General features: G+C 41.8%; 1 protein-coding gene across 12 annotated transcripts in view; it reads left to right on the top strand.

The window, feature by feature from the left end:
• MAP2K4 (mitogen-activated protein kinase kinase 4) overlaps positions 1-15,972 on the top strand; it is an 83,004-nt gene that overhangs the window by 4,609 nt on the left and 62,423 nt on the right. For 5 of the 12 annotated variants that reach the window (XR_014788317.1, XR_014788319.1, XR_014788318.1 and 2 more), the window contains exons 1-2: positions 2,460-2,914; positions 11,755-11,787. The exons of 1 other annotated variant lie outside the window; for it this stretch is intronic. Coding sequence is in view for 5 of the 11 variants with exons in the window: in XM_084838306.1 (XP_084694432.1) it covers positions 2,833-2,914; positions 11,755-11,787 (115 nt within the window). In the remaining 6 variants the exon portion in view is untranslated. 6 more of the 12 variants (XM_084838308.1, XM_084838313.1, XM_084838309.1 and 3 more) reach the window with 5 other exon arrangements.

Genomic DNA, 15,972 nt, shown 5'->3' on the forward strand with positions numbered 1-15,972 from the left:
CCAGGCCTTCCTGTCCTCTGCTCTCTCCCGGAGCGTGCTCAAGTTCATATTCATTGCATCGGTTATGCTATCTAGCCATCTCATCCTCAGCTGTCCCCTTCTCCTTTTGCCTTCAATCTTTCCCAGCATCAGAGTCTTTTCCAGGGAGTTTTCTCTTCGCATTAGGTGGCCAAAATATTTGAGCTTCAGCTTCAGGATCTGTCCTTCCAATGAGCACTCAGGGTTGATTTCCTTTAGGATGGACTGATTTGACCTCCTTGCAGTCCAGGGGACTTGTAAGAGTCTTCTCCAGCACCACAGTTCGAAAGCATCAATTCTTCGGCACTCAGCCTTCCTTATAGTCCAGCTCTCACAGCCATACGTTGCTACTGGGAAAACCATAGTTTTGATTATACGAATCTTTGTCGGCAAGGTGATGTCTCTGCTTTTTACTATGCTGTCTAGGTTTGCCATAGCTTTCCTCCCAAGGAGCAAGCGTCTTTTAATTTCATGGCTACAGTCACCATCTGCGGTGATCTTGGAGCCCAAGAAAATAAAATCTGTCACTGCTGCCATTTCTTCCCCTTCTATATGCCAGGAAGTGATGGGGCCAGATGCCATGATCTTCGTTTTTTTAATGTTGAGTTTCAAACCAGCTTTTGCACTCTCCACTTTCACCCTCAACAAGAGGCTCTTTAGATCCTCTTCGCTTTCTGCCATTAGGGTGGTGTCGTCTGCGTATCTGAGGTTGTTGACAATTCTCCCAGCAATCTTAATTCCGACCTGTGATTCATCCAACCCGGCATTTCTCATGATGTACTCTGCATATAAGTTAAATAAGCAGGGCGACAATATGCATCCTTCTCGTACTCCTTTCCCAATTTTGAACCAATCGGTTGACCAATCGGTTGACCTAGAGAGGAGCTGTTAGTTCGAAACATGATCCTTTCTCTTGCTCTTTTTCAAATTTACTTGTGAAAACCCAATCTTTTTTTTTTTTTTTACACCTTTGTCCAGATGTCATATAGCTGTGTATATATTGGACCCTAGCACTTCAGAAGAGTGGGATTCTGCATTAGATGACAAAGCAGAGTGCACACAAGGCAGAAAAGGGCAAAACATCAAGTAGTGTATTTCCAAGCATATTTATTCAGAAGTAAGCCCCAGCAAGTTACTGAGTCTTACTCCCCATTAAGTGTGACTGCAGCCTGAAGAGCAATTTCACACGCAATATTTTATCTACATGAGTAAGAACAAATACATCACCAGATGAAGATAGCATGCATATCTGCCTAATGGAGTGTATGTACATTGGGAAGGGAGCAACTGGGAAGATGTTCATATAGGCAGAGTGGCTTTTCAGTGACTGTGCCTAGGCTGAAGAGCTCTCTGCTAAGGGCGGCCCATCTCACTTCCACATTAATATTCTGGAAGCTGGTGAAGGCCTTCCTTTTTCAGAAGGCATTTAGTAATTTTTATTCTGCCTCTTGAATATTTTAAATATTTTGACTGGTGTAGTTTTATCATCTGCTGCTATTTTTGTGCTTTAATATTTAGTGGGGGTTTTTTTTAATTGTAAGGATGGCTTTAATGGAGGCTGTTAGCCACCTTGAGTTCCCAGTTGGAAATGTGGGGTATAAATGTTTTAAGACAAATAATATATGCATACACAGTGAAGCAGACACATGCGCAAACTACACATCAGAGTGTAGACATGTTTTTCTCCCTCACCAGTGGTTTTCATACCATGTTCTGGGGAATCCTAGCAGTACTTGAATTACAGTGGGGCTAGAAGTAGCCTGCCCTGCTCTCTTAGCTTTGGAATTTCGTGGGCTTTATTAATGGTCCCTTACCTTTGCCTCTTTAATTCCAGCACTGCTTCCTTCATATACCGTTTGCTCACCATTGTCAATTTCCCCCCCACAATGTGCTACCCAGAGTGAGTGGTGGCTATGTTTTAGGTCACACTCAGCTTAAGCCTGGCAGTAGTTTAACAGGCCTGATCTCTGCACATGGACTTGGCATGTTTTTTGACCTAGGTGGCATGGTCCCTGTTACCAATTTCCATCAAGCACTCAAACTTTGCCCTTCTCTCGTCTTAGTCTACCTCATGCAGGCCATCCTAAACAAACAATTGTAAACCACCTTGTACGTTGAAGTGCTACAAAGTGATGATGGGACAACGTGCAAGGCAGGAAGGAGTTCTGTCCTAAGCGGTCTTCAGCCTGCTCATGGTTAGGATGCTGTCGGGGAGCTTTTATGGTCAAACCAATACATGTTTATAAGCATATGAGGCAAACAGAGCCTGTTTACAGAACAGGCACCGCGAAGAAGGGACCACAGGATACGTCTGCTCCCTAGACCAAGCATTCCCGTTTGTATATCAAGATACCCAGTTCTGGGGTGGAAGCTTTGGCGGGCTCCCCCCCCCCTTTTTCCCCCCTTCCTTCCTTCCTTCGTCCCTCCCTTGCTTGTCTTTTTGGGCGAAGTAGTCGGAGGCATCATCCGTTCCGCCCGCTGCCTGGGAGGGGTTATACTTATGCCGTGAGGGTGGGAGGAAACGACGGAGGGAAACGGAGCTCCACCAGCTCGGAGAGGGAGACTGGCGGTGGTTTGGGTCGGTCGGGGCCAGGGAGGCTGGCGCCTGTTGTCCCGAACCGGGGCTCTGGGTGTCCCGCCAGCTGCCTGGGGCTGAGGCGGGAGCGAGCGAGGAGCCGCGGGCGGGCGGACGGGCGCGCGGGACGGGGAGGGGGTCGGCCCGCTGCGCTTTTCTGCTGCATTGCAGCCTCTCTCCCTCCCTCCCGCCGTCCGTCCATCTATCTCTCCCTCCCTCAGCGTCTGGCGCGCTGCACAATGGCGGCTCCCAGCCCCGGTCCTGGCTCTGGCTCCGGCGGCGGGTCCCAGGCGGCGCACACTACAGTCAGCAGCATGCAGGGTAAGGGAGCGCGCCTCGGGAGCGGGAACAGGGCCCGGAGCGACCCCCCCCCCGGCTCTAGGCCGCGTTTCAGCCCCCGGCCTTCTCCTTGTACGAGCCGCCCGCCCGCCCGCCCGCCCGCCTGGCTGGCTGGCTGGCTGGCTGGAAGGAAGGACAGGAGGGAGCGCCCGAGCTGGGCAGAGGAGGACCAGGCCTCTCCCGAGGATGAATAGGCCCAAGAGCGCGCTTCGGGAAAGAGGAGGCGGAGAAGGTTGAGTCGGAAGACCCGCTTCGACACAACAGCTTTATAGCGTGTGAATTCGGTGGGAAGGGGTGTGGTGTGTATGTAGGGAGACGAGGCAGCTTCGTGTGTAAATAGGCGCAAGAGGAGGGGGGTTATGGGCGACAAGAATAAAGGAGTGAACGAGCTGGTGTGAGGAGTGTTAATGTGTATGCATATGTACGTGTAAACACGCGTACAGCTGAGAGAGGATGATCTCTAGAAAACTCTGGGCCTTCCGTCGGTCTGGAGCAGACTGATCTGTAAGGATATGTGGGCGATTTCCGGGTACGTGAGTAAAGGAGGGTTGGGGACTTATCCCAGGGTGTAAGCACGGGGACGGTGTGTGGAGTCCAGTTGGTAGGGTGCGATCACTATTGAGAAGCCATTATTAATATGCCATATACAAGGCGTGTGAGTGCAAAGGTAGAGCAAGTTGAGCATTTGCTAGGGATATGACGTGGGGTTGACTGACAAGGTATGTGTAAGAGAGAATGCATGTGTTAGGGTCGGGAAGGGGTTACAGCATGTTTTCTACGGTGTGTAATTGTCCTGGGGCAGGGGGATGTAGGCGTAAAGCATGCTGGATAAGGGTCCTTGTATGGAGGCGTGGGGGAGGTGGTGTACCTTTTAATAAGTGCAAACCTGAATATATAGGTTAGATATAAGCTGTGCCTTTCTGAAATTGAAGGTTAGCAGGTGGATGGGAAATGCATGAGGAGAGTGGTTCTTGAGCACTTCTTTCCATAGAGGAATGTGAAGGAAGGGAGTAGCATATTGTTCCTAGGTGTGTTTAAGTATTAAGGAGGATGCAGTGTGCATGAATGTGGGTGGAAGATGAGAGATACTTTTCTCAGCGTCTTTGTGTGCATATTGAGCAAGTCATTTATGAGAAAATACATGGGGTTGCTACCACATAGTTTTGACTATACCCACAAGAATCGCTCTCTATTTCTGTGTACTTACAAAAGCTCTGGAGAGGGATACGTGAGCATCTCTATATTAGGAAAAGCATTTTAAATTTTGAGCAGAGTGTGTATCTTAAATGTTTACAACCTAAACTCAGCATTGTTCTTAACACTGTATTCTTTACAAATCCATTCAATATCTGGAAGTTAAAAATTCGTAGCATATAAATATGAACATGGCATTAATGAACATGGCATAACATTTGTACTCTTGAAACTACGAATGGTACTGTGGGAGGCCAGTGAAGGATGACATTATCTTAATCCATAATAATCTATTCCAACTCCTGATGCATCTGATCACTACTGGACCTTGGGCACGGTGTTTTCAGTGTTGGCACTGAATTGTTGTAACTAGCGACCCCAGAAAGCCTGCCATGCTTTGCATGTACAGGATCGTGGATTTAATCCCTAGCATCTCCAATTCAAGGGATTTCTAGTAGATGAGCTGTTAAATTGATCTGTCTGGGACCTAAGAAAACTGCTGCTAGTCAGAGTAGTAGACTGTATTTAGTTATATGGACTAGTGATCTGACAGAGTCGGGCAGCATTATGTGTTCATTGTATGCTCGGAAGTTGTGATTGCCACTTCCCAGTGTATGTACATGCAGTAGAATACATGTGGTTGTGATGGTCAGGTATGACAATCCATTTAACGCATTCTATTTCTTACATAGACACACTTCCCACATAGGGATTTTGCTGTGTTTGAAGCAACCCTAGTATATACCCACACTAAAATAGTGGATATTGCTGAATTTTAATGCTGAGTTGGCACTGAAGACCAGCCTCCTATTTAGTTTTTTTAGGAGCAATGTACAAGGCCAATATTTCAGAAACTACATATTCATTGTAAGATCCCCTTTATTAGCACATTTATCTAAGCTTGTATCTGAAGCTGTACTAGATGGAGTAAGGCTCCAGTAGAGTGAGGTGTTCCATTTTTATTCAAACTCCCACTACTCTTGATTAGGTAATTACATGAGAGGCAGATGGTTCCTTGTGCAGGTTTGATGCTCCTGTAAACATCCTACCTTTTTGTCACAGTATATTCTTTTTGGTTTAGCACCTGCAAGTGCAGTTTGATACTCACTTAGTTACTGTGTGTAACTAGAAAAAAAAGTGTTCTTGATGCTGCTGGCATGTTCAGTCTAATTCTTAGACATGGTTAATTAGACTGTTAATAACTCTTGTAGCAAGATACTCCCTTTGTTTCACTATTCCTTGCCTGCTAATCTGCCCAGTGTTTTTAGGCTGGGATCTCAAAGTATTGATTTATATAACAGGGTGCAAGACTTTTCCTCTGTTTTTAGGCTGAAATTACTCCTAGTATTATTCCCAAGTAATATCATGTGAAAAGAATAGAATGATAGGAAGAAATACATTCTTCCATTTCTCAAACAGTAGAAACAGTACTGTGAGCACCCAGGATTTAACTTCCATTAATTACTGACCTTGTGGGTGCTCAAGAAAACCACTATATTGTGGTATTTATGTTCTGATTACCTATCAGTGTCATCTCATGGGAAAAAGCATTAGTTACCCTGGATTAGTTTGTAAATAGCCCACATTGAAGGGCAGGATTTTGGTCCCATTACAATGTTAAGTCAGGGAAGTGTCTCTCAAATCACTCTTGTGCCTAAAATAGTAATGTGGGATAGAGTTTTAAACCTGCTCATCGCAAACCAAAGCTTACTGCAAGGCTACGCTGAACCACTCTGTGGAGTTGAGCTATATCTCCATCTTTTTATGAGTAGACACATTTGGATTAGCAGTGAGTGATTATACCAGTAAACTGTAAAAGTACAATCGTGACTTAATATAAAATCACAATATGGGAAGTGTCCAGTCTTCATTCATTATATCGAACAAATTCTCTTTACCTGGGTACAGGCTGCCCAAAAGTGCTGCTCTTGAGCAAAAAACCAAGTGGCTTTCTTCCATCCTGTCACCTGACTGCTTTCAGTGTGTTGTAAATACTTGTAGTGTATTGTTGCCCCTGCCCCATGTGTTATCTTCCAGGCAAAAAAACCCATATGGTGAACATAGTGATACTCATCAACTGGTTTGGTCAAGGGCTATGATGAATGAAAAATAAACTAAGCAAATCAGTATTAAAAAGTATTTGGACAAAATCTAGTGTCAGGCAACAGGACTTTCCCTTCGTCTCCTGCCCTTTGCAGTCCTCCCACATCTGCTCCAGGGGGTTCCCCAACTCTCTAGAGCAGATGTTGAGAGTATGTGTGGAGTTCCAGAGGGAAGGGGAAATCAACCCCCTCCCTGTTCTGCTGGTTCTTTTGGTGGGATGGGTTAATTGGATACCACCCATTATTTAAAACATTTATCTGAGTCAGCTTCATGTGTATGCATTGGTTATTTTGTAAGGAAAGCTGTGTTTTCAATGCAGGCTGCATAACCTTCTAAAACTTGTTGATTTAGAATTGAATAGGGCTTTTACACTAGATTTATTTTTTTAAAAATATCTAGCACCATACTAAGTTCTTTCTCATGACTTTTATCAGGCTGTATTAGGATGGGGAACATGAGTTGAATTGGAAAACACAAGCTTATATAGTTCTTAAAACAGAAAACTTTATTTTATTGCATATATAAAACCTGTTTCACACTCCCGTTGTAAACTCAACTCAGCAAGGTGCTAACAGATCAGTAGATCTATGCAGACCCCGATTCATGTGTGTGAGATAGGTTGCTGCTTCAGTAAGTATGCACAGGTCTCACAAATATCATCACTGAAGTGAGTGGGGAAGGTTGCATGATTGAGAGCTCCATGTGAACATTGGAGGTCTTGTGGATCTTTGGATCAGAGTCATAAATTGTGGTTCAGGGTCAGAAGTAGTCCTGTAGGTTTTTCACTTGCCATATGTGCACATTTACTATTATAAGAATAGATAAGCTTATCCTATCACTGGGCTCTTTCAGATGAGAGTATCTTGGAAATGGTAAATCCACAGATATTTCCTGTTCCCTAGATATATTCAGATGATGAGTGGCACACTGGAATTGTTCAGCTCACAGATACTTTTCCCCTCCTTCATTGTCCACAACGTACGAATTTTATAGAATGCATGGTATAAAGCCAAGCGTAGGAAGTTTTCAGTCATCAGCAAAAGTAGATGAACTGCATACATAGGAAGAAAGGTAATTTAAAGCAAATGAAGAGTTCATTAAGCCCTTCTTGAATGACCCCTTGGATATTGATTTATTTGATAGACTTCATTACTGTCCTGAGCTTTAGATGTTTGCATAGTGCTGTATTACTTCTCTTGGAAAATGTTTCTGTGCATTTCTAGGTTAAAGAGAATTTAGTGCTTGAAAATGTAATATAGGACTAGGAGTTTATTCCTGTGACTCCTTGGCTTGAAGCAGTAATATGACCCACTGTCTTATCAGGGCTTTTTGATTTTTAAAAATATTTTGATTTTTAAAAATATTTTTTCCCCCAGAGTTGCTCAGAGAGCAAATCATGCTAAGGCTTAAGGTGGTTAATAATAAGAGCCTGAGAAATCTGCATGGGATTCTAATTCACAGGCAGGTTCTGGTGACTGTTTCAGAACCATAGCAAGTTTATAGCTGTTCTGTTTATACAAAGTCTTGGAAACATGTAGCCATTCTTAGAATCATCGAATAGTAAGGTTGGAAGGGGCCTATAAGGCTGTCGAGTCCAACCCCCTGCTCAATGCAGGAATCTAAGTCAAAGCATCCTTGACAGACGGCCGTCCAGCTTCATCTTGAATGCCTCCAGTGTGGGAGAGCCCACCATCTCCCTAGGTAATTGGTTCCATTGTCATATTGCTCTAACAGTCAGGAAGTTTTTCCTGATGTTCAGCTGGAATCTGGCTTCCTGTCACTTGAACCCATTATTCTGTGTCCTGCACTCTGGCATGATCGAGAAGAAATCCTGGCCTTCCTCTCTGTGATCTCCCCTCAGTCGTCTCTTCTCAATGCTAAACATGCCCAGTTCTTTCAGTCTCCCTTCATAGAGCTTTGTTTCCAGTCCCCTGATCATCTTTGTTGCCATCCTCTGAAACCTCTCCAGCCTGTCTGCATCCTTCTTAAAGTGTGGTTCCCAGAACTGGACACAATACTCAAGATGAGGCCTAACCAGTGCTGAGTAGAGGGGAACTAGTACTTCCCAGGGTTTGGAAGCTATGCTTCTATTAATTAATGCAGCCCAAAATAGCATTTGCCTTTTTTTGCAGCCACATCACATTGTTGGCTCATATTCAGCTTGTGATCGACAACAATTCCAAGATCCTTCTCGCTTGTAGTATTTTTAAAGCAGAGGTGGGCAACCTGGTGCCCCCTAATATTTTGGATTACAACTCCAATAATCCATGACCATTGGCTGATGGGAGTTGTAGTCCAAAACATCTAGAGGGCATCAGGTTGCCTACCTCTGTATTAAAGGCTCAAAACACTTTGATGAATTGGATTCTGTATTGCTTCCAATTGGTTAATGAACACAATCCTCTAAGCTCTTGAACCATGCCTCCTAATATCAAGTTCTTTACTACTATAGTCTTCTGCTTCTGCTTTTCTTTGTGAACCCTCTTTTTATCTTTTCATTACCTTATTTTAGTCCAAAGTGTCAGCAACCCCTCCAAATTTTGAAGTTAGCACAAAATACAAAAATAGTTTTTTTTAATTTCTCTCTGCTTGTAGAATTTGGACATGGTGAAGTATCCTGTCGTAGTGGAAATTTGTTGGCGAGAGGTGAGCATTGCTCCCTGTAGATCTGAAAGGTCCTTATTTGTAACTATTGAATGGTACACTCTGAAAGATTATCAGGTACTTTACTGTGAGAGCATCCTGATTGCTTCTCTGCCTCCAAGTAAATATCTTTCAGCCCCAGGTAGCCTCCTGTAATACCATATGTTTTGAATTGTTCATTGGTAGTCTCTTTCTCTCCCTCACGAAAGATGGTAGAACATGAGGGAGTGTAGTTTTTAGTGCTGGGTAGCAAATGTTAAGCTGTATGAGTGGGCTCAGTGTGCTTCCAAGCTGTTGTCAAATGCCAAAGAGTAGATTCTTTCCTTTTGATTTGCATATGATTTCAACTTGCTTGTTTCCAACTTGCAACTGAGTGTTTGCATGAGCTTGTTTTAGCTTTCTGAATGAGCAAAACCCTGTCAGAACCAGCAATTATTTTTTAACTGACAGCAACAACATTTTAAGTTATATACTCTTAACTTGATTTTACCTCATTTTACTTCATAACATTTGCAGGATATTTTATTTGTTCCTGCATCTTTTCAGAAACGAACAAGTATATTAGCAGGCCACCCTGGAGAGTTCAATGAATTTTTCACATTGTGCATCTAGACATTGCTCGCGCCTCTTCTGTCAAATATCAAAGGGTGTCATTTCTTACTCTTGCTATTGGCTGAGATGAACACATATGTATTCAGTTTTATAAGTAAAGAGATTTAAATTGGTGCAGTTTTTCTTCAGTTTGAAGCCTTTGCTGTGGCATTGAATAGGAAAGCTAGCTCAGCGCTTTTATTCTCATAGATGTTTGTCAAGTGCCAGAAAGAATATAGGAGGTGGCCTTAATACGTGTGTTTTTTCTTTCCAGTTTCTAAGCTGAGATTTATATGAGTCTTGTTGTAAAAGAGAAGAGTAACATAATGAAGGGGAAGCCAAATACATGTGATGCTGAAACTCCTTGCCAACAATTGCAGAAAAACGGCCAGTTAAGACAGAGACATCATCTGTGCGATTCTTTGCTTATACCATATCAGATGGATACTTTAAAAATACTGGCCAGAATATGTATTAGATAATAATGGAAGATCGTTTGGTCCATAACTATAAGTGGAGCCTTCATTATTAAAGGCAGTGTATCTCTGATCACTAGATTACATTAATGCTTTGCCTGTGAGCTTCTTAGGATATCTGGCTGGTCCCTGCTGGAAACAGAGTATTCAACTGGATAGACTGTTGCAGCCAGGTTATTATTATGTTCTCAATTATGATGGTAGAGGTCCCAAAGGTTAGCAGAGAAGGCTGCTATTTTCATCATTCACATTTATACACCTATGAATTATCACCACTGCATCTGGTGCAAGCATATCATCTTAGGGCACAATCCTATTGGGATAGTCGGCCGCCTCTGAAGTTGGAGGTGGCTGACTACCCTGTGCAAGGTAGGCAGAGCACAGTGGGGATCCTCTCCTCCGTGCTCCGCCCGCCCTGCCTTTGTGGCTAGACAGCTGATTTTGGTTGTCTAGCCAGGGCTCATTGGAGCAAGAGGTGGGGAGGCTGCGCGGTGCATAGGAAGCTGTGTAAATGGCTTCCGCAGTCCCCTCCCCACCACTGGGAATGCCTCCTATTCATCCGCCCCGCACTCCATTTCTGAGTACAGAGACTGACAAGAACCGTGCCACCCATGAGGGGGCAGGGGAGGGGGCAGGAAGTGTGGTTCCTGGCAACCGCGGTTGGAGAGCTGGCTCCGACCTTGGTTCTCGGGAACTGAGAAATCTTATGGCCTTCTAGACACTGTATAGTAGCCATAGGATTGCTCTCTCCATTGACCAGTTGACTATAGGTAATCTATACTGTCTGGTGGATTGAGAGTTAGAACTGAACTGTCAGTTCTAACTGGACTTCCATGGACTACTGAGTGGCCCTCATCAAGTTACTATAGCCTCAATTCTACTTACAATATTATGATAAGAGCCTTCTGATCAGGTCTTAAAGTGTGTGTTTTTATTGCATTAACCACAGTTCTGTGACAAGTATAGTATTAGGCACATAATTCAGCAGCTTGAAATTCTCAAGTTTCATTTAAAATAGTTGGGAAGATATCCTTTAAATATGCAGACAATGCTTAAGAGAAATAAGCGAGAGAGGGGCTTAACAAGACTTTGAGTGGGGAGAAATTGGAGTGTCAGTGCCTTGGATATTTGCTTGCCCCTCCTCACAACTACTAGAAATGGCCTAAATTAATAATGCAAAATAAACAAATTAGGCAAATGGGTTTTATCTGCATAATTTATGCAAATTGGAGAAACATCTGCCTGTATGTAGTTGTCATGGAAAAGTATAGTCAGATATACATAATTCTGATTGTGTGAATGATAACGCTGTGAAAGTCATGACAATGGAACTTGCACATTTATATCCAGAGGCAGCAGTTCCCATCTTTTAAAGCAGAACTCTAAATTTGAGGAGAGAAATCTCCGTAATGCATTTATTTTCAAGTTTTTAAGTTAACTTCAAGATTGTTGCTACAGAAGACATCATATGGGAACCTTACTATCAAAAAAACTCCATTTGTTCTTAACATTTTGTTAAGTTAACAACAAACTAATACTTAACCTCTGTTGTTGACCAGATTTGGATAGCCATCTGATCCTTTACTGATGTTTTGGACAGTGTAGTGCAACCCTGACTTTTCCAAAAGGCATTAGATATTGACAAAACTGAGATTATTGGAACCTTTATTTGTAACTCTGGCAGTTATTTTGCTTTTGTCAGACCTTTTATGGTGTTTCAGGGTTTTTTTAAATGAACATGAAATGTGAATTTTAAAGGTTATGAAAATCTGTAATTTTCAGTAAATGAACTAGAACTTATCTTTTTTGCTTTAGGCTTTCAGATAAACTTCTGTGAAAAAGCACAAAGTAAGCTACATGTTTTATAGTATTACGCTATTTTATTTTATTTTTATATCATTCTTGGTATTGGGAATGTGTCCACTGTTGATCTAACTAACTGGCCATGCATTAATACATGGGCAGAGCTTCCATTTTTCATTTTGCTTCCAAAATCTGATTCCACTAATCTGTAAATAATGTCTCCTATTCATCTTGGATAATAAAAAAGAGGTCTCACAGATAATTGTTCCCACAGTGGCTAACTACTTTCTAATGAGTGCAAGGTTTTTGCATTTTGTCAAATAAAATGTAGTGGAATTGTTTGTAATAGAGAGATATTTGGCTTTGGACGCTAGACGCTATAACTACTTAGTGAAAAAGTGTTCATAAGTACTGAAACTATTATTTCAGTAGGGACAACTTTCAGTACCTTAGGGCCAGTGATAGGGTTTTGGGGGGGAAATTTTGAATTGAAAAATTTTCCAGAAAAAAAACCCAGAAAAAAATCCAATGCAAATTTGGTTAATTTGCATAGGGTTATTTGCATCAGAAAATTTTCAGTGTGCATTGTAAAATTTTCTGATGCCCTTGAGCAACCTTCTCCAACCTGGTGCCCTCCAGATGTTTTGGACTTCCAACTCCCATTAGCCCTAGCGAGCATGGCTAATGGTCAGAAATTCTGTGAGTTGTAGTCCAAAACATCTGGAAGGTACCAGGTTGAGGAAGGCTGCCCTACAGAGATCTAATTTGGCATGTTCATTTTACTTGTATTTCGTAAACAACAACACTTTAAAAAGTACCCCATGTTAATTTTTTGTTCCAATACACCACAAGTATTTGATTTGAAATTTTATGGAGAAAAATTGAAATCACACTTAATGCGAGTTAAAAGTTATATTATGTAGATATTTTTGTTGGAACACTAGTAAAAATTTAAGGACAATAGCATGTACTTCCCTTACATTATCTAAATTTAAGGGAAAAAACAAAGGCACTAAAGACTGTTGACACACTAATTAATTTTAGCAACCCAAAGAATTGTACATGATATGCTGACAACCGCTCATCTACTTAACAGAGTTCAGCTCTCTTGGTTGTTGGGGCACCTTTACAATGACATATGTGTATTTTCTCACATACTTGCTGAAAAACATTAATTATAACTTTGAAACTGCCAAGTTTGCCTAATATTGCATTTGCAATTGACATACATTCATTTTTACTAATGAACTTATGAAATGGAAAATTTTCTGCAGAAATGAAAATACTTGAAAATATTTCACCCCACATCACTGCTTAGGGTTCCCCCTCTAGTTATCAAGCTTTGTGTGAGCTGTCTTATACTGTCAGGCCATTAGTCCAATCTTCTCTGAGCAGTGCCTCTCAAAGATCTCATGAAATGGTCTTTCCCACTGCTAACATCTGAGGTACCTTGACTGCTGGGCATTGAACCTTAGAACTTAAGTATGAGAAAGAGCATGTGCCCGCCCACTGAATCTTGGTCCTCTCCTCTGGGATATGGTTTTATTTTACATGACTCAATATTGCTTCAAAGTTATCACCTTTGGAGTGATAACTTTTTGAACACATGGCTTGCTGCATGCAGTGAATCTGAAGTCTCTATAAAGGTCAGACCATGTTTTTATCTGTCATTGTCAGCCCATGTTTGGATGATTAATGGAAGCTCTGCACAATTAATTTTTTCATTGTTTCATTCTCCTATGGCTTTCGTTTTGTAATTGCTATGTTCATTATATTTTTATAATTGCCTGCCATGCTTTAGTAAGAACTTTATTGGAGACCAAACATAGCATTGCTAGCCATTTTTTCTCTCTACTGGGTAAACCTTGTATAGTTAAACACATCCGTCTTGCATTTAATTCAGACTGCATATATTTTTTCATTTTTATTTGAAGTTAATGGATATGCATATTTAATTTAGAAGTAATGCAATGCTTGTAAGATTACTGTTGATGTCCAGTAATTTGTGTCAAGATTTTATGTCTGAGGCTTCTAAAGATGATCCATAGCATGTACAAAACTCAAGAAGTATAAAACAGTTGGTTTGTGCCCACTTTATCACTACTAGGCATCCGTAAAATCATAAATGTAGTTTAACATATTCCAAGACGGGTTCCTGTGGGAAATCATATTTTCTAATCAATTGAGATACATTTTTCAGCAGTACAGAGGTATATATATAAAAATTTACCAAGACAAAACAAACTGAAAAGACACAAGTGATTGCTGAGAGAACTTGCATGGTGTTTCTGGGCCTTGTATTTTCCCCATCACAACAACGTTGTTGTGTGGAATGCTTTTTTTCTCTTACATCTCTTGCGGACAGTGCTATCCCCAAGGATGTTGGTCCTAATTCTTAGAACTGTTGCCTGAATGCCATAACAGATGTGAATGGTTATTGCTTGAATGGTTTTTAAAAGTTAATAGGAGCCCAGGTCCTTGGGCACGACGGGGAGAGGGGTCTTTAACTTGTTGCCTCTGCTCCAGTGCCAATCCAGATTAGGAAGCTTGTGGTTGCTATTTGCATCTGGAGGAGGTTCCCTCCAGATGCAAATAGCAGCCATGGGAGGGGGCCAGTCCAGACTGGGACTGCAACAGAGGTAAGGGTTTATAGCTCCCCCTTCTACCACACCACAGTCCTGACCCAGAATCCCCCCCCCCCCCGGTTGTATTTACTTAACAAAATTGTGGGAGAAATATGGCTATTTTGGCCCTTAGTTGTGGTTCCTCCCAGCAAGATGCTTGCATGACACAAAAACTCCTGCTTTAGCCTTCTTTTTCCTCTGGCTTCTCTGGTATTCTGCCTATTGCTGGAATCTTTTGTTTTCTGAATTCACAGTTCTTTTTACAGTCACCAGTCTGTGTCATACAGGAGTGGGATAAGCAGATAGCTTCATAAAAGATGAATGAAGTTGTCCATGGTATTACAATTCTAGCAGAAATAATACATGGGGACTGAGTAACTTGGGCAGCGGTGAGGGTCACATCAGAAAATGTTATGTGAGTAGGCAGGCCACAGCTGATTTGCATATTTATGCATAATTAACAAAGATCATCAAATCTGGATAACCTTTGTGTCCACCAAGTAGTGGTTTATGCACATCTCACAATTCTCTGTGCTTCTGTTTATGCAATTTATTGTATGGGGCAGGTACCCCATTCCCAAACGCTTTTATTTGGAAGTCAGTTAAACTGATTTAAGTGGAACATAATTCCATGTAAGTATACTTTAGAATTGTCTTCTAAAACTGGTAGCCTTTATGATTTTTCTGAAGGTGGCTATCGGCTAATTTATTTATTTATTACATTTATATCCTGCCATTTTTCCTCTTTTAGAAACCCAAGGCGGCCTACCTAATCCTCCTCTCCATTTTATCCTCACAGCAACAATCCTGTGAGGTAGGTTGGGCTGAGAGTCTGTGACTGGCCCAAAGTCACCCAGTGAGCTTCCATGGCCGAGTGGGGACTAGAACGCGGATCTCCCAGCTCCCAGTCCAACACTGTAGCCACTACACCACGCTGGCTCATGGCGGTTTTACTCTTAAGTTTATTATTCTTTGCTTGCAAACAGAAATTCTGCTGAGGCAACCCAGGCAAGAAATATTCTGCTGGTTTCAGAAGACAATTATTTGTACATTATAAAGCTTGACAACACTCCTTTCACCAGTTACATCTTACAATCAGCTAAAGGGTCCTCAAAAGATCAAAATTGTGGAACACTTCACAAAATCAAGAGGAGGTATTTGTTACTGTACGGTATTAAATTGTCATAGTTGAAGCACATTACAAATAAATAGAATCCTATGAAATTTTGTCAAAATTTAGCAGGAGGTAGAGCGGGCAGGATGTACAACAGTTTCCCAAACATTGGAGGGCATATTGGTGGAACACTGAAGAAAGCCTTCAGAAGCAATCTAGTTCTGACCATCCTGCATATTTCCTTTCTCTGTGACTGTTAGAATAGTAAAGTATTAAAGTGTAACTTTTCCGCTCCCTTTCCTGCAATATTATGTTAATGTCAACCATACAGGGAATATCCCAGTCTTTTCAAAACCACTTTTGGCTGGAGGTTTTCTTTCCATTCTTCCTGTACTTTCCAAAATTATTAACCCAAGCCATCTATCCATCCATTCTCCCCCTCCCCCCATCAGTTAAAAAAAAAATAGAGTTTAAAAAGAAAAATCTATCTTA

The sequence above is a fragment of the Heloderma suspectum genome, chromosome 2, assembly GCF_057233095.1.
Source record: "Heloderma suspectum isolate Gila_16-S chromosome 2, 16-S_ref, whole genome shotgun sequence".
Classification (NCBI taxonomy): Eukaryota; Metazoa; Chordata; class Lepidosauria; order Squamata; family Helodermatidae; genus Heloderma; species Heloderma suspectum.